Source organism: Manacus candei, unplaced genomic scaffold (assembly GCF_025592945.1).
Source record: "Manacus candei isolate 608988 ecotype Guabito, Panama unplaced genomic scaffold, ASM2559294v1 h1tg000021l, whole genome shotgun sequence".
Lineage (NCBI taxonomy): Eukaryota > Metazoa > Chordata > Aves > Passeriformes > Pipridae > Manacus > Manacus candei.
Window position 1 is genome coordinate 6963835 of NW_026138069.1, and position 23099 is coordinate 6986933.

At 40.1% G+C, this 23099-nt stretch overlaps 1 protein-coding gene across 2 annotated transcripts; it reads right to left on the reverse strand.

Annotated features, from left to right (window-relative positions):
* Positions 1-4422: 4422 nt before the first annotated feature.
* On the reverse strand, positions 4423-18329 carry C1GALT1 (core 1 synthase, glycoprotein-N-acetylgalactosamine 3-beta-galactosyltransferase 1). 2 transcript variants are annotated; one of them, XM_051786051.1, is made up of 4 exons: positions 18193-18329; positions 12068-12307; positions 9683-10350; positions 4423-8339 (listed from the first exon to the last, which is right to left on the reverse strand). In XM_051786051.1, exons 2-4 carry the CDS (start codon positions 12288-12290, stop codon positions 8130-8132), a joined length of 1101 nt encoding a protein of 366 aa, XP_051642011.1. In that variant the 5' UTR covers positions 12291-12307; positions 18193-18329; the 3' UTR covers positions 4423-8129. The 2 variants fall into 2 exon arrangements, with proteins under 2 accessions (XP_051642011.1, XP_051642012.1); XM_051786052.1 differs by lacking the exon at positions 18193-18329 and adding an exon at positions 17326-17529.
* Between the last annotated feature and the right edge of the window lie 4770 nt (positions 18330-23099).

A 23099-nucleotide genomic window follows, 5' to 3' on the forward strand; every position in this document is an offset into this window, starting at 1 on the left:
CTGCAATTACAATAAGTTTGTATGAAATAATAAAGGGTCTGTGAATCTAACTCTCCTGGAGAAAGTATTAGGAGTTGTACAGTTACTAATGAGATCCAAATGTACTTTTGTATGGTTTTAAAGCAAGAAGATACAGCTGATGCGTGAGACTCCTCCCACTGGGAACAGTGTGAATTTGTGAACACTCAGACCTACATTTGATAAGACAACTTCTATGTTTGATAAGACAACTTCCGCATTTAAAAATCATGAGGCTTAGCTAAAATGAAACATGGCCAATGACTTTTGGACATATTTACTTGAATCAGTCTGAACGTAATTTATGAAATTCAGCTTTGGAGGCTGACAAAGATAAAGCTCATAAAGCCCAAGCTCGTTGACAGGGAAATAGTTTAAAAGCAGGATGCTGTTGATTAGACTGACAAATGATGTTCTAATCTTGGTAAACAGACACCGCCTATTCTCTGCTAAAAAACATGGTAGCATTGACAAGTAGGAACAAAAGCTTCCTTGTTCCCATGGAAGGACTGCCAGCTTCTGAACAGGAGAGTTTGCTTTTCTAAACCATGTTTGAAAATTTGGTTTAGATTTGATTACCCTACCTGTCCTTGAAACACTAACCATATTTCACTAGGATTTCAACAGAACCTACAGTGGAATATGTGAAGCCTGCTGTTTCCAATGGTAAGTGTTCAAATGCTGGTGAAGCACTCTTCTGTGCTGGGAAAAATTTCAGATCCTCAGGTGTGATTTTTCATATGATTTATGATTAATCCCTGCAGAGTGCTCACCTGGACTACAAATCTAGGATGAATATGGCCTCCAGTTTACAGCCACATCCTCCACTTGAGAGAGAACAGTCAGAGAACAGACATTTAACAGTACTACCATATTTAGTGTAACTTGATTAATAAAACATTCATTAAAAAAAACTAGAGACATATCTACTTGTTTTGATTTCTACCAAGTACTCAGGATTTGGCCCTAAGTTAACATTTGTCTTAAATGTTAGACTCTCCATCTCCAGGGACAGGGAGCAGCATGACAGCACTTAAGAGCACAACGCTTGGGTGATTCCCAGTTAAGAATTCATGTGGGACAGTGAAAAAAAAAAAATTAGTAGTCTGAGGTTTTAAAGCTGTAGGGTACTCATGCACATTAATATCTAAGTCTTTCTGATCAGTTCTTAGACAGAGGAAGAAAAGTGAAAACCTTGACTACCTGAGACCATGCAGGATCCAGCAGCTGTTGGGGAACACTGAAAACTCAGGATGGAACTAGGAAACAGCAGCACCAGGAGGCTGATCTGGTTCTTCATGCGATTGAAGCTATTGACTAAGCTCCTTTCCTTGCAGTCAGTTAGGATCTTATCTTAAGAGCAGAAAAGAATCAGAAGGCGAGGCATTGCTGGAAGCAAGGTTAGAAATTCAAAGCAGCAAAGCAGCCTTTTTGGCTCTAAGATGCCAAAGTGATGGCTACAGACACACACACACACATACACACATACAAACAGTTTGGTTTTGTACAACTCCAGTACTGCAAACTGGCAGTTTTAGAGATTAAATTAGAGGAAATAAGCAAGCTGCTCACATCAACTTCTTATTTAAAAACTATTACTGTGAAACCCCCATCTCAAAATGATAAAACCTGGTTCCAGCTCTTGCTTTGGAAGTGATCAGCTTTAGGCTGATTTTAAAACCTGCTGTAAGTCCATAAGTTTACTGAAGGCATCGTACCATCTCATGTACCTGCAGAGCTGCTGCCACTCCGGACTGTGAACATGGCAGTGCTCCAGCTGGTACCACATACTCCTCAAAAGGCACTTGGCAGAGCAGGTGGTGGAACTACTGACAGGAAAAGGAAAGGAAAAAAGAGGAAGGGAAGAAAATGGGAAGGTTTAAAAGACAAATTGCACCTCCAAAGAAGGTTACACCTTAGATATGGCAAAAGAATTGACACATTCTCATCCCCAGAGCTGTGTAACACATGAGAAGCTCCGGGTAGAACTGGGACACTGAGGCATGACATTTTGGTCAGTACAGTGCAGAGTCTGGCACTTGAAGCTTCAGCCTCCCTAATAAACAGAAAAGCATTTTTGGGGGAGGAAGGAAAGAAGGGACTGCACTTCTGTCTTGTACTTTCACCACAAAGGTGGAGTGTTATACCCAACAGAACTGGGCTGAGGGAGTCTCAAGAGTTAAAAGGAGAGCCTGTGGGTCACAGCTCAAAACCACATCAGATCCAAATTCCAGTGTTAACAAAAGCATACATAAAAGTAGCCTTCCTGCCATGTTTTTTTACTAACCAGTGGTGAGAGCATCTTTACAGTTTGTTTTTATTGGTGTTTTAAGCAGTCTTGCAGGAATATATATTAGAAAGCTGAAAAAATGAAGAGCTCAGGTTACATTTCTGAATGACATATTTTCCTTTATAAATGCCAAATATCATTGTAACCTAAAAGTGAGATCCCATGATCCATCTGTTTTCCCAAGTCTATGTTAAATTTCTTTTTGTGTGGAACAATGAGTGTTCACTGCAGGGCTCTGATTTTCTCACTTACTCCTCATATATAGTTGTCAGAATAAGCCCCTCATCACCAAATCTCTGGAACTCACAGGAGGGCCTCATGAAGGTGAAACTGTCAGAAGGGAAGAAAGGCTGCTAAACATTCTGCAGCGAGAGCCAGGATGAACAATACACAGGCTTATCTTCCTTGCAGCTTAGAACAAACTTAGCAGTTCCTGGGTGTAAGATGTTTACTTAAATCACCTTTTAGTTGGCACTAGTGCACAGGGAAGAACTCTAGGAAAATTCTCTTGAGCCAGTTAAGCTTTCTGTAAGTGAGCTGGCTACAGGAGCTCACTTTTAAAGATATTTGACTGTGTCTACAGCTTCTGGTAATCAAATAGGTGGTGTCTGTTACATACGAATATAAAAACAAAAAAAGCAAGCAAAGCAAACCCACACTTGCAAAACACTCTTTGTCCAGAGTAGCAGCTATAGTTTTGCTCTGCCCTGCAATGCACTGGGTGTAGTTTGATCCTGAGAGTTTGAAAATTACAGCAGCACCACATAAAAACATAACCTGTGCCTGAAACTCAAGAGGAGCTTTTATCATCTATTCAACTGGCTCTTGTTCCTTAGCTGAAATATCGCAGCTTTTGAGCATAGTTTAATTGGTTGCCACCCACTTCCTGTACTTTGAAATGAAACAGCTAATTAATTCAGGTTAATAGTATTAACGGGGTCTATTGCAGTGCTAAGGTAACAACACACAGCTGTACTGTGCTTGTGCCTACACCTTATCCAATAACCAGTATTCTGGATATCAAGACACCTCCCATCTGCCAAAGTGTAATATTCTTTACTGCTGAATACTATTCTGCATGAACATCTAGGTTAGAAAGCACAACATTTAAATCTTAATAGGGTTTTTTTCAGAAATAAGAGGCTCACTGAAAAAATAAATCGTTTTAAAAAAGAAAAAGGTGGTTAATTTTGAACAGTTTTGCTTTTATCTTTGAGGTATCAGCTGTAGTCAGTTCACTCAGGACTCTGGAGTGTCTGGAGACACTGAAAAATCAGGACAATGCAGAAACAACTGACTGCTTATGCGAATCTGGGACTAGCACTTAAAAAATACTTATTTAACACTTAAAAAAATTACTATCTTTGTTTTGAAGGTAGCTTGCTATTTGTTAATAGCATAAATATAGAATCACAGAATCATAGCAAGTGTGAGAATCTTTTTTAATTTCCTGTACCCACCCCCAAAAAAAAAGTAAGAATGTTTTTATTAGGCTAAACTGTTCTGCTATACCACACAGCTAGCATGCAGGAGGGGAAATGAAGACAGACATGAACTGTGTATGAGATAACTTATTTTATTTATTCAATTCTCAACTTAATTTTGATGCTAAAAATTGGTCAAAGGCACTTCAAAGAAGATATTTAAGAAACAAATCCTTATGGTGATCATTCCAGACAAGTCACCAACTTTTATCTACTGTTAGGAACACAGCTACTCATTACTGCAAAGTGAAACATTCACAGGTTTTAAGTGGAGTATACTGTCCAGCAGCAAGATTCAATTCTTTTAGACTATTAATAACATTTGTGGAGTATTTTAAATACAGTATGGTAGAACAAAGCAAATTACACTTTTAGAGTTCCACAGAAAATTTCTTGACAGAAAAAGGACAAAACTGCCTTTCCCAGTGGTCCTGTATTGAGGAATCCATTTTCATCTGTGCGTGCATTATCAGTATCAGTAGCAGGTACAGCAGAGAAATAACCCACACTTTTCTGTTGTACAAAGGCAAAACACTCTGCTCAGATAACAAACTGTTTGTAAGAGCTACTCTATCAGCTACTCACTGAAATTTATAATTCTGGAAGCAAAACAGAACAAATGGCAACATGTGAAGAAAAAGTAATTTTTAATATACACCCCCACCAAAGCAAAACAAAGTGTCCTTAAAGGCAAAAGGTACTGGGAAAAGAGCTTCCACAAAATGAGAACAGGTATTAACATCATCAGTGTGTAAACTCTTAAACAAGACCAATACAGACTGCAAAAATGAATTGGGAGTGAAAGAAGATTAAAATTGGTCTTTTTCTGCAAACCAAGATTAATATTCTCCTCTGATTAAGAACAGTGATCAGGAGGTAACTTCTTGGCATTCTCAATCTTTGTGAACTGAAAAGCACTTAATACAAGGTTAAAATGTTACTCTGTCACACTAAGAGACATTTCCACATCCACTGCCTAGTAATTTCAAGAAAACAGTTCCAAATTTTTAAATGGATCATTTAAATCACTACAGTGCCAACAGAAGCTTTTAGTTTTTATAAAATGAAGAAATCTCTCTTAGAAACAAAACCAAACCAAAGAGCAATAACCTGCACAGCCTAAGTGAGTCCATGTTCCTGTGCTTCAGAAAGTCTCTCCACCTGAAATACAGCCTTCCTTGTGCCGCAAAAATGCTCAAACTCAATAAATACTTTCTCAAAGCACAAAGATCTGAGAGTGAAATAACAAAGTACTAATAGGAGCATAGTACTGTACATGAAAATTATACTAACTGTTCACATTCCAATCTTGTCTACTGAGGCTTCTGAAGGCAGTGAGATAGAAACCAATTATTCCAGAGGTATCAGCTCATGGTTATGGCAATACAGTTCAACAGCGAACAACAGGCCTCTGTTATAATCACAGAATGTAAAACCCGATACTTTTCTACCTTGTCTGGAAGGAAACAAAATTCTTTGTAGTGCTGTTAAAAAGGCAAAAGAAATAGATTCAGAGACCTATGTACAAGGACACTTTAAAACAAAGCAAGAATGGACATTTCAAGAAAAGGCTACTCGTTTCTCCAGACAGGACACCCACTTACCATAAGGTAGTATGTCCTTAGCCTTATTTCCTTCAGAAACGGAACTTGTCTCTTTATTTTTCCAGTCTCTCTGAGGTCCTGCATGTTTTGTGGAAAGGGATATTCCTGCCCTGCTCTGCTAAATTTACAAGCCCCAGCTGGGCCACAGATAAGAATTAGAACTGCTGCTGAGAAAAGGCTTCACCATGAGCTCAACAGTGGCTGGTTTACCTTGTCACCTCAGCAAACAACCTGCGTGAAGCTCACACATCCCACTACCTGCTTCCTCCTGTCCACTTGAGACTTATGCAGGATGACACTGCAAAGCCAGAGTCAGGATAGTCAGGATAGTAAGGAATATGAAGAGAAAATGATGTTGTTTCATAAGGCAGCACAGGGCAAACATATGACAAAAATCTGCAGAAAATATGCAGGATTAGTTCTGCCTGTTGTGGTAGAAAATATTTTAATCCCCACAGATGAACTGAGAAAGAAATCAGGAATAAAGGAACTGTACAGTAGTTCAGTAGCTCTTCTACATGGGCTGAATTTACAAAGAGATTAGGTTGGGATCTTGATTTCATTTTACACCTTCCTTAAGTATTCTTAATATTTTAACTGCATGTTTGAACAATGCCACTAGAGTTACCAATTCCATATGGATTTCACAATATGATTGGTTTGTGCTGCACATGGGATAAACATTTAGCTCACAAAAGGAAGCCCCTCTCAGCATGGTAACATCCACTGTCCTGTGGACAAGCATCCCTCTGCCTAGAGCAAACTGAAAACTTCTTCCTTTTTTAAACCAATGCAGTTATAATTTTCTGCTAAAGTCAATGAACATAAAATAAAGCTCATGTCCCTATCAATACTTCAGAGGCAGTCCTGCTTATGAAAGACCAATAGATTTAACCCTGCAAGAACTACGTGTTTAATTAATACTATATGAATTCAGCCTACATTCAGGCAGAGATGATGTATGCAGCATTTCAACACCATGAACTGTTTCAGTAATTACCATTGTTGCAGAGCAATGGTCAGAAAGGAAATCATGACTTTACTGTTGGACAACATATAGAACCTCAATCTGTACTAGAACTACCTTTGAAAAAAAAATTCCAGTACTTTATGGTAACACCTTCTTCCAGGAACATCCTGAAGGACAGCAGTAGTAATTAAGGCTGTCTGCTACCAGTATGTGCCCTTTCCAAAACAATGACTGGAGGTATTTAGGTTATGTCCAAATTCATCAATATGATGAAGGTGAAAAGTAATAAAAACATGAAGAAACTTTTGTTCAAGTGTGGAATAAAGAAACATTACATGTCATGCTTAATCCCATCCCCTCCTACTGCTATTCACTCAATTTGAAAAGGAGAAAACCAGAAAGTTTTATGTTAACTCTATAAAACATAGGTTTGGCCTCTGAAAAAAATTCAGTAATTAAAACACCTATTTTGTCCCACACCAAGAAAGTGTTTCCAGTTAAGAGGCAGAGATACTTATGAAGTAGTGGAGAAAGTTAATGCACTTGGAAAGATTCCTACATTCAGGCTGGCTTACCTGAATTACTATACGCTTCAGCTTCAGAAAGAGCAAAATAAGGATCATTTACCACTTTGTACTGAAAAAGGGTACAAGAAGCAGATACGGAAGAAATTTTTTAAGTGGAGAAAAAAACGTTCAGAAAAGTGCAATTAAGTACTTCAGCCAAATAAACTGGCTTTCCTGCAGTTTTAGAACAGGACTTGTTCGTATCTGAAAATTTTAATCTCTAAGTACAGCGATGTGAAAATTAAACAGAAACAAACTAATTATAATAGTGGCTGAAACCAGGTTGTTACAATGCCACTGTAACTTTGCTAAGATACTATTCTTTCCGGTTTACCTAGAAGGTGGGATGGAAGACAGACTTCTATTTCAAAAAGCATCTACTTTATGTTAAGAAATACTCAGATTAATTTTTATCTCCATTCAACCAACAGGATGAGTTAATAAGAGAAAAAAAAAAAGCCACAGGCAAATATGTAAGCAGCTTGCATCACCTCAGCAACTTAAACAACAGTAACTATTTCTAGGTTTCTCCTTAAAACAGTAGTGATCCAACTTCATATTGTTTTGTACAACAGAGACTTAAAATTTTTAAAACTAACTCATAGCAGTGAATACCATTTCTGAAACAACTCAGATTAATCTTGTGTCTGAATTTCTGCCTATTCATAATAACCAGTCTGTTGTTAAGGCAAAGCAGACTTGAGACTCTTACTATTGTGCCTCTCCCTTCCTTTTAGGGCAAGATACACAAAGTATCTTCAAGATGTTGGTAACACTAGAGAAAGCCATCATGAAGTGTTTGACTGGGCAGCATCCAATTCCGAGTACTAAAACTGACTGAACACAGAGGAAACAGCGGAGAACAGAAGAAGGAACAGATATACTGTATGATTATCTGTGAACCCACCCACTATGTTTTTTATACAAATTCTTCCAGGTATTAGTGTTACAGAACAATCTCTTATTTCACAGCTTTAGGGCCCCAAATCTTTGTAAGCAGGGCTCCAAGGTAACACTCTCCCAAACAGTCAGAGCCAGCACCAGACTCTATTGGACACAGTGTGACAGGAAGTACTGCCAACTTGATTTTTGAAATAAGAATTGCCAGGAGTAATTTCAGTCCACAAGCTTCATGCACGAGTTTGAGGAGACTCTTACTCATTGTACTGGCTTCTTTTTGGTTTCTTCGAAGTCTAATTATCTCTCAGAAATTTTTTGCTTTAGCTTTTGATTATCCTCCAGTACTTCATTTTTGCTCTGCTCTTCTGGATTCTTTGACAAATCAGGATTGTACCGATACAAATACCCATATGGACGAAGATGATAAATCAAATATTCCAAATGATACATAGTCATAGAATCAACATAATGGAATGAAACTGCTAGATCGGAGCAGCATCCAGGACCCTGAAATACAAAACAAGGCAAAATAATCACCAAGAATTGCAAAGCATGCCCTGGACCATGGATTCAGGGACAATTCAAAGAAATACTTGATTTAATGGTAGGAAATTCACTATCATCAGTTACATATATACTTCAAAACTTAATGTTAAGCAAGCAAAATGTACCAGACAAATCTGCCACAGCATCTTTTCAAAATAAAGCTGACAAAGTCTTTTGCTTCTGTGATCAAGCCAGTGAAAAAACTAGCTGCCCTCATCAATGTCAGAGGCTTTGATATGAGACAAATACGACAGGACAAATCAAATTGGTGACTTCCATTATGGATCAGTTACAGATGGAACTGTCCACAGCTCAGCTACCTGTACACTGCAGCTAAAGCTGCTGCATCCTGGCACACTACAGTATATCATAGCTGGTTTAAGCTACAGAAATGCTCTAGCTCCTGAATAAAAGTATAAAAATAGATGCTGCTTTCCAACGAAAAGAATCCACTAAAAAAACTAGACTCTCTTTTTTTCAGCTTTAATATGTAAAAAATCCCAAATCCTGTCCTTGAATTTTTCCACCTATGCTGATCTCGAAGCTCTCTGAAAAAAATAACTGCTCCCCCACCCATGCTTTTTTTTTTTGACCCTGGAAATTTCAGATGTGGAACATAAAGGAGAATCCTGAAGTTCTTCCTGTAAGAATGTTTCCATTTGTAAATGCTATTTTTGATGCTACAACAAAAGAATTAAAAAAAGTTTTGCCAACTCTTGTGGTTGCCTTCATTTCTACAGAAGGGAGTCGAGTCCAGTACAACTATACAAGGAAATCTGATCCTATTTCCTTGTTGGAGTCATGTTTTTATTTCTGTACCAGGCAATGTTTATTCTTCTGCATTTTTTTAAATGCAATTCACTTACATGTACATTTTAACAACTTTCAATAAAACAGTGAGGGCAGGGCAGGTAGTGCAGTGCAGAGTTCAAGTTGGGTTGAGAAGCTAGGAACACTTTGTGTGAGATATGGGGGAACAGAACAGTAACTTTGCAAGGACAATACTACTGGTAGCACTTGACAAACATGTCAAAAAGGTTTCACAATTTTTTGCTGTCCATAAAGCACAGCAAAAATAGTTTAAGATTCACTACCTCTTCTGGAACATTAACTTTTTAGCATCAACTTCAGTTGATTAGTGTATTTAACACATCTACACACGTAGATGTCAGAGGATGTCACAAAAAAGTCTTTATTTCTAAAATATATTGAGCTGCTATTAAACTGCTAATTAACACATCACACGCTCATACACATCCTAAGATACACTTCACAAAATGAGTACCAGGTTCCTAAGGACTTACCTCTACAGCAGGATAGTAATTGTAATTCCAGTACCAGAATGTTTTTGGTAGATATCCTCTGATTAAGTGATGTTCTGGAACAAAGGGATGAAAGGTTTCTCTACCACTTGTATCCCTAGAATCTCCTGCTTCCACATTAATGATCTCCATGCATTTTCCTAGTGCTAGATCTTCAATAGAGGAACTATGAGAGCATTTATTTGTTTTAAATGCAGCAACAAATCTCTTCAGAGCTTCTTTGCTCAGAACATACCCTGCTCCTCCACTCATGTAGCCCTGCTTCACATAAGGCTTAAATCTTCTTCCAAAGTATATTGGTTGTTCTGGACTGTATTTTGAAAGAAGCCATCTCAAATTGTCCAATATAACATATGTATCATCATCTGCTTTCATAAACCAGTCAGCATCATCAAAATAATGGTCATATACATATTGAAAAGCTTTAATAGTCTTCCAGTACAGTTGGTCTCTGCCTTCTTTGGTTTCTAGGCCCACAGTTGGGAAGTCTTTATTTTCTTCAGAGCTCATAAAAAGTACTTTATTACAGCGTTGAGCCCAAGTGGCCTTAACATGCTTGGCTTTCTTTTCTAGATTTTGAGGTCCAGTCATGACCCAACACAGTATTTTCACCTTCTGATACAGCCCCTCTGCAATATTTTTATCCTCATCTAAAAAAAAAGAGGAAAGTTGGAAACCAGTATTAGACTTTATTGCAAAACAAACTAGGAGCAATCTCCCCCAGATATTCTGTTTCCAGATCAGAAAAAACATGTAGACAGAAAAGAGGCTTTTGATTCCAAATGTACCAGTTAATGAACTCAGTGTTAGATTTCAGAAGGAAACGAGCAAGACTAAAAACCAAGACACTAAAATTCTTAAAGTTACTTCAACTTCACAGGATAAAGGACACCATAAGAGTCATATCAAAATGAGTATCTGTTCAGCGAAGCGTGGCTTTAGCAAACCTTGATTTCTATATAAAAGCTGTTCAGAAGCAACCTCTTTATGGTGTTTGGAGGACTAATGAAAATTTAAACTATTTTTGCTATTCACAGTGAACACTACTTAACGATTACAACACAGAAAGGTCAAAAAGCTAATAAGCTTTTTTACATATATTCACTTTAACTAACAAAGCCTAATGAATATTTCTAAAATAGCGGCATATTTTTCAAGAACAAAGCAGATGGTAAGCCAGAAATAATTTATTACCAAACCAAATTAAATCTTATTTGTAAAAAAACACCCCAGATTAAATAAGTTAGGATACTATGAAACTAGTATTATTGTTGTGCTAAAATGTTTTTATTTGCAGACAGTCCAGCAGAATAAACAGTTACCTGAGGTGTGTAATATAACATTTTTCAAGCTGTCAAAGCATTCATTTCCATCAAAGAAACATTTTCACTAGATACATACAGAAAGATTTTAACTCACGTAAAAGAATATTCCATGGAGAATAAGATCTGCATAACTGGTATCATAAAATATTCCTGCTTACACTTTATGCAACTACAGATCAGATTTCTTTGTTAACAATGTGCTACTCACATTTGTAGCAATGTGAAACACTCACAAACTCCTCTTACAAAGTTCAGAGTTTAAATATGTTTAAATAACCAACTATTTACTAACATCTTCAGCATATGCATTACAGTGCAATTTTTCTCATCCAAGCTGTCCCTACTCAAAAACTATCTGTATTTAGGATTTAGAATGAACTTATTTAATGAGATATGTCAAATGTAAAAGCAGTCCTGAAGTATCTGAAGGGTCTATCTTCTCTAGAAAAATAAAAATAATCAGAGTGCGAGAGAATTTCTCTGGTTTTGACAGCAAACAGCAAAGTGTGCTTGGACTGCTGCACAATCAGCTTGGCAAGCCATGTCCACAGTGACTCCCTCCGTCCTCCCTCCTGGCCCCAATTCCATGTTTTATTAATCACATCAAAAAGTGAGTTTCTTTTTTTATAGCTTTATCTTAGAGGCTAGATCAAAAGTTAGAAGCGGTGCAAAATTACTTCCTTATGGCTAAAAAGCAATTCAGCCAGATCTATAATGCCAGCAAATATATCTGCTTGGTAAAACTGTCATTTGACGTCAGTATTTCATTTCAGAAGTCACTGCTATAAACAATTCTGGATACAGAAGTTGGACAAACAGTTGTACTCTCAGAAAAAAAAAAAATCACTACTGTAATAAAAATGTGAACAAAGAAAACGAGGTTCAGTAGAACCTCAAGAAAACAAAGTTATTTAGATACAACCTGAACATGGGGAAAGGAAAAGAAAATTATTCATATAAATCCTTGGCAGTGAAGAAAGCAGCATTTTGCAATGCATGAAAAGGAAGGACTTTATCTCATTAGGTAGGTGTAACAAAATACCTTTATGCTGTCCAGCATCTGCATTGAAATTCATTTGTCCTTGCAACTGATTGTTATCAATATCTGCTGAGTGTTGACCATGTGGATCGTTGTGAAGAACATGAGGCTGGATCTTAACTTGTTCTTCTAGTATAATGCTAAACAGAAGATAGCAGATGAAAAATCCTATTGCTGATCCAAAAGTGAAGGTTAGAAGGTTCATCAAAGACTTAGAAGAGGCCATCTCCTGAAGGTAAGACACTGTAAAAACCAAATGAAAAATACACTAAGCTTAAAGCTTAACACAAAAATCAAATCCAAAAAAATCAAGGACTAAATCTCTGAAAGCAGCAAACTCAGTTCTAGCTCAGATTCAGCTCCCGTGAGCTCGCACAGAAGTTTAAGCACATCCATTGTACATCCATTGATAAATTTAGTGCAAAAGGCCTATCATATATTCTTTATTTTAAAATTAGAAAGTACAGTAATAAATCACAGTAGAGGCTGTACATAAAAAAATACTCATTATATTTATATGACATTTATATAAGAATGTATATTGAAGTGCAGTAGCTTTATAAAACTGTAATATATGTTGACTTTTTTATTCTCTTCATCCCACGAAACTGCGCTTTAAAATGTAATACCCAAATCTTCTATGAGCTAAAAGATGATGATCTATAGCAATTTACAGGTCAAGATACAGCATGATCATGAGGTGTTCTTAAATTTCCAGGAGTAAGTATATTACAGGAATTCTTTAGCAGATGTCAATCACAAGTAGGTTTTGAAGATTATAAAAGCAAATCTACTCCCAAATTAGGGCAGTTTTCCTTAAACTTTTAGGAAGTAGTGAGGATAGACTTTCAGAAGAAAGAGTAAGATGACATCTGAATTTTCATACAGAAACACCCATTTTTAAAATGAAGAGAAGAAAGCGCATCAGCCTTAAGGCCTCTTTTACACTTCAAAAACTTGTATTCCGGTAATAAAAAACCCCCTGCATTTCAGCCACACCCTTGCTCCTCAGAAACTAAAGGATTTGGGTGACCATTTTTTATTAAACCAAATCAGCATGTACGTCTGCATAAAGGGAGCTTTATACATCCAAAACAAGTATGAATTTTAATATATTAAACACTTGAAAACCAATTTCTAAGGCCTGAGGTTTTTTCATCTTTGCAAAGAGTGGAGATATTTTCTAATAACTCATGACTAAACTACAAAAACATTGACTGCTAAATATATACTGGATTCAAGCCAGAGCCTTGCAAACAAGTTGATGATGTTGCCTCCCTTAGGATCATTATTAATGACAGCGGGCAGAACCCAAATAAGTGCATTAGGGAGCCAAAAAAAGAAAATTATGGAACGTACAGAGCATCGACGAAAACCATCGATCAGAGCAGAGCTACAGCCACCAAAACAACTCGTTTAGCCTGCTCCCCCCTTCTCTCATTGGCTGTATGGTCTATCGGAAACAGGCTGTCCCCAGGCAAGCAAGAATGAATCACTGTGCTGTAACATGCATGCAAAAGTCCAGCTGTCTGTCTGTCCTTTCACCCTCCTGAAGGAAAAGCAGAGAGGATGGAATGCAAGTGTGTACGTTGCTAGGTTGGCACTTTCAGAAATCCATCAGATTTACTGCACACATGCAGATTAAGATCATTTGAGAGTGAAGCGGCTCTAACGTGATAATGCTTTTCTTTCTGCACTGCTAGAAAAAAGAAATAAAACTGAAAACACAGCTTGATACACAAAATAAAAATCAAGAAATGTAAAGGCTGTATAAAATTCACATGATTATAACTGTGGTTGATAAGGAGCTCTGAAAACACATCATACAATTTGTTAATCGCATATTGTCTTCCCTCACTTTAGTGCTACATCTTGGTGGAGATGAATGATTGCCTTTAGACAGCACATCTCAAAGTATAAAATTGACTGTATAATCATTTGTGACCCAGGCCTTGAAAAAATTACTTGGTTTCCAGCTCTATTTCTATCCTTTTATGCCACTAAATTGAGAAGAAAACACGAGGATTTTGAGCAGCCTTTGAGAATGCAAAAGACCAATTGTAATAAAATTATTAGTTTTTTGGGTTTGCTTTCCACAAAGTCCCCTCAAAATTTGCAATACACAAAGGGAAATGGCCACAATAAAACAATGCCTTCCTTCAGCATATTAAAAGGAGGAAAAAAAAAAAAACCCATGCATGCACACAGTGTAGCTACAGCACTTTCTCCATTGTTCTACTTTTCAATATTAGATGTCTCTCTGCCATACGATTTCAGTTATCTGCTCTAACAACTCATTACTCTTGCTTGGAGAGAAAAAAAAAGAAAACCAATTGAAAATAGCTGCAGCTTATTTAACCACGGAATTAAGTTAAATGGGATTCTTCAGAAAAAAATTAAATGTATTGGAAATGCTAAAAAATAAAAAAGTGCATCACATTAGATGCTCTGTCAATCAGAAGCTGATTTGGCAGTACTTCACACACAAAGAGGATTTCTCAGAGTAGGTAGGTAGTTGCGTTTCATATTTGATATGAAATGCCTCCAGTTACAGTTTTCAATCTAAAATAATCTGCTTATCATTCTATCAATTTTATACCAACAGACTGGATAACTACAAATGTGTGTGGGTGTGTATCCATATGTTTATAAACTCCAACAGTAAACTGGACAGAAAACTTAATTCTGTCACAACATAACAGTCATTTTAGATCTGGCTCCAAATTTAAGTTTTGTGAATCAATGGTTTCTACATTTTCAAGCTTACAGAAAAACTGCTGAACCCGGTAGCCCACTGAAGACAAGGCTGCTGCAACTCCATGTCCCCAGATCCAGCCAGGCTGAGGATGTATTCCCATACTTATGCATGCAAAGATGGATACACACATGGCTGACCACACAGATTAACACAGCTAAAAGAGGTGTTCATGCAAACACAGTCATGGTCCAGCCTTATGCTGCTCATCGCCTTAGCTGACAAGCACAAAAGTTTGTTAGTGGGTAATACGCACATATGTACAAGGTGGATACCTCCAGTAACTGGCCTCAGACCCTCAATCTATTCAGGAACCAACCTGAGATCCTCAGCGTCCCCAGAGCCCTACTCTGTCTCAAATTGAAGACTCTTTGATCTTACTAGCACTTGTCTCACACTTTCAGTTGCCTCAAAACCTGGCTCCCAAGCCTCTTAATTCCACTCACTGGCTAGCTCTGAGTGACATTCACTAGCAATCACACACTGGTATACTTGCCAAGACAATACCCTTGCACCCCAGTGTCCCCAGTTATGAGCACTCCCAACACACCAGCCTCTGTGACTTATGGTCTCCACTCCAGCTGCTGGCATTTAGACCCTCACTCACTCCACTGTCTCCAGTTGCTGGCACACCAGACACAAGTCCCGACTTATTGTATGTGCTACTTACTAACTGTGCGTCTCCAATTGCTGCCACTTAGAGCTCAGTATGCACACATAAATGCAGCACAAAGTCCTCTTGTCCAGGAAAACAGTTGGAAGTGCAGCTTAATGAGCAAAGGCAGGGCACAGTCAAACATACTGACCAGCCACTTGTTTCCAACTGACCAGGCCTTTTATCTTATCCTTTTATTTTCCTGTACTTGTTTCCTTCCTTTAGACTCACCCTTGAGCACCCCATAAATTCTGTACAGTCACAAGATACTTTGCTCCTGAATCCCATAATATGTCCCTTATTTTCTAGGCAGTTAGCCCCCTCAATCTTGTGAGCTGCTTGAGACAGCCTTCCTGGTGACTTTTCTTGCTCACATCACACCTGGGCAGTGGGGCTGGTGGCTCTCCGGTGACAGAACCAGGGGCTGCTTCCTCTGATGAGACTGGATCCCTCCTGTTCCTGCTGTGCCTCTGTGCAGTCCTGGTGACAAGCTTTTTAACATGTCAATCTAAATTACTGCTCTCACTCTGCTACAACAGTGTGTTAAAGTCACCTTCCCAAGCCAATGGAAACTTAGGGAACACCCATGCAACAGGAATATATGATACTGGAGCTTGCCTCATTCCCAAATGCCCAAAACGAAACAACTCAACCACCTCTAAAATTAATACTGTCACACAGTCTTTGAACCATGTAACTTTCTGAGCTTGTTTAAAGGGGAAACACATTCAACAAAAAAACCCCAACCAACTAACCAACCAAAAAAAAAAACCCCAAAAAACAAAAACCCACAACCAGCCAACCATCAAATCTGAGATTTTGAAATTTACAGAATGCAGAACATAACTCTAATTTTACCCATATTTATCCCAGTATCATTCTGTAATCACTTTAAGATTTAATGAATCAACAATGAGAAATGTGGTTAAAACTATATACACAGCTAGCTCTTTCTTATATCCCTTACTTAGGAAATGAGGGGGAAGCTCTGAGGCCCCAGGATGAAACAGGACCTAAATATCCCCTGAGAGCTGCACAAATAGCAATGAAATTGATCTCTACCACCATGTCCTTAACAGTAAGGCAACACATCAGAATAATTTAAGTCAAAATGGAGAAAAAAACATAGTTAGCTGTGCAATGCATGAGAAAGGTCTTTTGCTAAGCAACATTTATTGCTAGGTGCTTTAGATATTCACATGCTTCTAAAATGAAAACATGCACAAGTTGTACATAATGTTGCATGCATCGAGAATTACTGTGAGGTGCTGCAGTTTCCATCGACTAAGCACAGATTATACTTTTCCACTTAAACAAAAAAACTAAACCAATGCTGTGAGCATTTCTTTGGAGAGGAACTCTTCACATCAAAAAAATCCTGCACTGAAACCAGACGCGTATCAATCCAAAGCACAGGTGCGCGGGAAGGAAGATCTGGTGACCTCCTTCCTCATTCCAAAAGCCCGCGCCCGCGGCTTCCTAGACCTCTCGCAGCCCAGCCCCTGCCCAGGCCGTCAGCCCAGGAAGTCGCGCTGCTTCTCAGCGCTTCCCCCCTCCACAGGCACCTCGCTGCCTGCGCTGAGCCCCGCAGCACTGGCGCTGTTCCCAGGAGACCGCTCGTCCGGCGCCCCTCCTTCCCCGGCGGGCGGCCGGGCACCTGCTGTCCGCGCACCCGCGGGTTCCCTGCTCGCCGCCGGCGGGACACGCCGGCCGCACTCTCCCGCCCCGTCCCCAAGGGCAGGAGGCCCCTCCAGTGGTTCCCTCCGCGTCGCTCCCGCGAGCGGGACGCTGCCCCCCGAGGCCTGACCGCCCCCCCGGCCCGGCCCGGCCCGGCCCCCGCTCCCCCCTCACCTCGCAGGCCGGCGGGGCCCCTGCGCGCGATCAGCCGCGCGCCGGCGCGCGGGCACCCGCTGGCCGCGCGCAGGGCAGGAAGCCGAGGGCGAGCGCGCCGCGGGACCCGCCGGACCCTCCGCGCCGCGGTGCCGGCGGTGCCAGGGCCGGCGGTGCCAGTGCCGGCGGCCCCATCCCGCGGCCGCCCCGCGCCGCGCTGCGGGCCCGCCCCCGGGGCGGGCGGAGGAGCGGCACCGCCCCGCCGCCCGCTCCTCGGGCGGAGAGCGCCCGGGAGGCGTGGCCGGCCCGGCACGGGCGCTTTTAACCCTTTTCCCGCCGCGGCGGCGGTGGCGGCTTCGCTGCGTGGCACCGCGCGCGTCCCTCCCGCTCCGGCGCGCGCTGGGCTGCCACCCGCTGTGTCCTTCCTTCCTTCATTCCTTCCTTCCTTCCTTCCTTCATTCCTTCCTTCCTTCCTTCCTTCCTTTGCTCCCTCCGCGGGCACGGGAATGCGCCCTTCCTTCTCGTCCGCCGGCAGTGCGGCCACGTCGTCGGGCCGGGCCGCGAGTAGCAGCGGCGCCTCCCGTGCAGGGAGGCCCCGGCGTGGCGGCGGCGATGGGCGAGGGCGGGTGACCCGAGTCGGGGCCGCAGCGGGAGGGCGGCGGGCAGCTCGGCTGCCGCGCTCCGTGGCTCGGTCACGGCTTCGAGCAGTGCGGGGAAAAAACGTGCCGGGGGAAGGGGAGGGTGCGGGAGGAACGGGGGAGCGCAGAGCGGCACCTTCCCCGCGGCGCCCAGGGTCGGTGAGCGGCGCGGCGCTCCAGCAGTGCATGCCCGGCACGGTCAGTAGGGAAATGCCCCGGGCACTGTCCGCCCACCCTTCCACCGCGTTACCTTGCTCTTCCCTGCCTGGGAGCGGCTGTGCTAGGCGCTCGGGCCGGGCTGCGGAGCTCCGCTGCGCTCCAGCCCCTCATTCCCTCACTTCAGCCGGTCTGGAGCTGCTGCTCTTCCGAAATACCATTAGGCAACTGCAAGGGGTGTTGCTAGGATACCGAGCCCTCTGCAATCGCTCCTTATCTCCCTGTGCTAACGCTGCCTACCTTTCCAACATCTCTGACGTTTATCTCTCGGTGTCTTTCCGTAAGAAAAATTTCTTAAATAAGAGGGATTGCAGATTTAAAAGGTGTTTTTCATTACCATGTAACTGAAGGATAGAATTTTTGCTAACAGTGGGTAGTTAGTGGATCTCTGTAGTTAATAGGGAGAGTATTTGTGTTGTAGTTTGTTTGGGGGTTCGGTTTTTGGGGGGGGGTACTGGGTGCAGGTACGTGCAAACAAGAATTGGTCCCTCCTGAAGGCCCCTAGTGTTTCTGTAAATGGAAATTGCAGAGTCTGTGAAACAAACAAAAAAAAAAAGTCTGCCTTCTTGTTTCCCTTTTTTTCATCCCCACCACATTTTGATAGGAGTACTGTCCATCCCATTTCCAGAGCATGCATTAAATTTCTGAAATAGATCAAGTGAAGTTTTCAAACTGTCTTATACTACAGATAATGCAGCATGTCTGAGTTGAACGCATGACTTCCATTTTGCTTGGTGAACTCTAAAGCCTGGTCTTGCATCACAGGAGCTCTACTGTCAAGGACTATATCCCATGTATATTACATACACATATATTTATGCATGAAGTGCTACACTTTTTTCATACTGATGTGTTCACTGAGCTGTTTCAGTCTCTGTTAGGCTAGTTTGAAAGGAAATTTTCAAAGAGAGAAGGTGGAATGTATTGTAATTTAACAAAAGTCTCTCACGGCTTGCCTATTAACATTGGTACATAAAGTTTGCTTTAACAGATGTGACTTTTTTGGCCACGTTGTAATGGCTGTTTAATATTTTAGGGAGATATTTACATACCACACATACGAGCAGGTTTTGTTTGGTTGGTTTGGGTTTTTTTTTCACTCAGGGATAGGTGAGCAATCTCTTACAGTTCAGAGTAAGGAAATGTGCCCCTGCAAGGGACTGTCCTGCATATGCAGTGGTAGCAAACAATTCCACACCTTCTACTGTTCAGCACTGCTTTGCATAACATACTGCCTGTGGGTGGATACATAGAGGGAAAAGCCATTCTTGTTCTGAGTCAGAAAGGGGAAGCAGGCCTGGTGCTCTCTCTTGTTTGCAGGGTGTTCAGATCTGCTTGACCACAGTTACTTTCTATATAAATATACTACTGCTACAGGAGGCTCCTCAGGTGCTGAGAATGCCCAGCAGAGGTGGGGGACAATCATATCATGATAATATGTCAAGGAGATTCATATCATTACCTTCTGGCATGTGTGGCTAGGAACAAATGAGAGGGAAATTAAATTTCTAGTATTTTAATTTAAAAGGAAATCAATCACTTTGGTCTTCACATCAGTAAAGAGAAAAGAAGGAGATCTGTCTTTGCCTAGGAGGGCCAGCCATATTCAACATAAAGATTTTTTTGTGCATGATTCCAAAAGGGGCAGGGCAAAAGCAGGGTAGCAGGTCCTTAATCCCTCTGCTCATCACTAGGTAGGTCTTCATGAGATAGTTGTCTGGGCATTTTCACATCTACATCCTCTGGAGAGCACTCTGTAGTATGGACCAACCATAAAAGCCCACTCACAGATCAGCTACTGCTCTCGACTCTCCTCATTTCCATGCACAGGAGTCTGGGAACACAGGTTTCTAAATAGGAAAGCTGACACAAAGTTAAGGTGGAAGGCAAAATGCAACAGCTGCTGTGAGGCTCTGCAATTTGACAAGTCACTGACTACGTACATAACATTTAAATATTTAACTGGATTTCTAATAAATATCTATGGTGAAACTGTGATTTCCTTCTGTAGCTAGCTTTCTACAAGCTAATGGGTGATAAGTAATCAGCTTTACCAGATCAAATTCTACACACCATTTTGTTTTCTTAACACTTTGTTTAATTATAAATGGTCTTATATTGAGTCTGTTTATACCATTGCTTTTATGGATCATCAGCAAGACCATGAAAATATTATATGAGTAATTTCCATGTATTTTGACTGAAAGCTACTTTTGTGTTCTCTGTTCACTCCTATTTGATCAGACAACCAGATTAAACTGAATACCTTATTTGCTTAATATTATTTATTAAAAAAAAAAAACAAACCTCACTAACTTGACCATTCACATTTAGTAAGGCCACTCTTCTCTACAGAACCTATTACTCATTCTGTGCCCACTTGTGAACCCACAAATTGGAGGCACACTGGACCTGGATCAAGTTATAAAGATCATGTTACACATACCTACCCTAATTCCTAGAACAGAACAAAGGTCTTTAGGAAAGTGCTGTGGTTTCCTGGAACAGTTAGAACCACATATGGAGCTGTAAGAATAATTTATTCACCGTGATCTGATTACTGTGTGAAATAAGGTATAATATAATAAACCCTGAGACTAGCTCAGTTGGTTACAGCACAGTGCCAATAACACCATTGTGGGTTTGATCCCTGTACAGGCCATTCACTTAAGAGTTGGATTTGATGAGCCTTTTGGGTCTCTCCCAACTGAGATTGTTGGGATTCCATGAGTGTATAACCCCACCTTTCTTTTACGTGTAAGAACACCAGGTGGTTGAAAGTCTGACATCTTGTTATGATACGGAACTTCACTCATTGTATTTCTTGAACAAACAATAGTGGAACTGCCAATAGTGGAATAATACACGTTACTGAAGTTAGAAGTACTGTCTGCATTTAAACAATTGTACAATCTCTATGCTGCTGTTTGTGCTAACCAGATCTGCTTACAACAAATAATTGTCTTAAAACGAGCCATTGTGAACTTCCAGATCAATATTCAGTGTGTGCCAAAAAATTCAGTGATACATTTTGAATGGCAGAATAAGAAATTAACTACTGAATCTTGCTAAAAAAATGTGAAATTTAAAATAAAATTTTTTAAAAGTTTGAAATAAAGGGAATTTTTTCATTATCAAAACTAAAAAAAATATTAAACGTCTTTTATTTTGATGGGAAGTATCAGACAAAATGTATTAGGCAGTCGTTCTGGAAATTCTGCAAGAAAAGCACTTGTCACAATGTTTCTATCCTGTTTACAGACCTATCCCAAAACCCACCTCAGAACTGTCTGGGCTACATCTATGTTTCTATGGATGAAACAGTGCCCGGGACCATTCAAAGTAAGTTGAGGGCTGTGTTGCAGACCTCGAAATGAGATTTTCATATCATGAAACTGAGAAAATCACACTCACTTTCAGTGCTGTGGAAAGTGATGGGAAGGCATGCAGGAGCACTGACAGCTTAGGAAGTCTGCTGGGATTCCCCTGGAGGGCTGCATGGTGGATGGACCAAAATGTCAGCCCTGTCCATATTGCTCCTTAGAAGTAGCACTTGGCAAGTGTTACTCTATTACCTTGCCCAGGCATTTTCTCAAGGAATGCTACTTAGTGGGACATAAATCCCACTAATTAGTGTGCTAATAGACAGGCTCCCATATCTGAATTTACTTTCTCACCCTGATTTATTTGTAGAAACAGCCTCACAAAACCTTCTTTAAGCACTTTAGAAAAATGCATCTTTCTTTATTCTTATTACTGATATATTTCTGTATAGATAAGTATATTTCCGTTTATTTTACATATGCATGCAACTTAAAAGTTAGCTAGGGCAAGTGCAAATATTTTCTCTGCCAAATCCTACAATAGCAATAAAATAATATATTCCCTAATAATAAAAACTCTGATAAGAGAGAGATATTTCAGAACAGATCAAGGAGTAGCCAACCCTTGCAGTTAGATTATTTTATTTGCCGGTCTGGTACCTGTCAAAAGCAAAGAGGTTCAGAGGGTTGTAGTGAACCAGGACTCCAAGTAATGCTGCTGTAAGGTATCAGTCTTGTATAACTGCATTTCTATGAGAGTTGATAGAAGATTTTTATTGAGTTGTGTTTCTTTTCTTTGGTAAAAAAGAAAGCTTAATAAAAATGTTGGAATTAATACCGGAAACCACATTATTACCTGGCATCTGCAATAAGAGATGAGATATTGTTTAGTAAGAACTGGAATGCAGAACTAACTCTCCTTTGCAATCATCCACCGTTTAATTCTTTTAATCCTTTTTAATTGGTACTGCATTTTGAGTTCCTTTAGAATTGGTTTTCTTCTCTTTTTTTGATTTTCTATTTTTGAATCCGGAAGAATTCTCTTTCTTCTTTTTATATGTAAAGAGACAAAGCTATTGTTATGAAGTCTGTTGTTAGTTTCTTGTTACAGAAGAAACAGGAGGAGAGACACTTGATTTTACTGATTATATGATAGCAGGGACAACAACAGACGTTTTACCTCTGTAGAGAATTCAGAATTAATTCCTAGGAAAAAAGGAGAGTAAGTAGCTGTAATAATTATATAACATTTGAAGGGTTCAATGCTGCTGGATTTAACAAAATTGCTAAGACATACTGTGAAGTGAGCTCTATTTTAGTGTGTACTTGTATGAGAAAATGGGGAGAAATTTCTTTCATTATTAGTTTTTTTCTTTACAGAAGTAATTGGCTTAGTACATGTGGTAGTGTAGTTTTTTATTTTCCACACTGCAGTGTTACATTTGCCAGTCTGGTTATTTCATTGCAGACCTTTGTTGCATTTGTTCTACCCCTCTGTTTCTGGTAACAACAGTACTAGCAGGGTGACAGTTTCTCATTTTGAGGTAATAGCTCGACCTAGTGATGAGAAAGAGCTGCTACAGTCATATGTATTAGAACAGTTCCTCAATCTTTTATA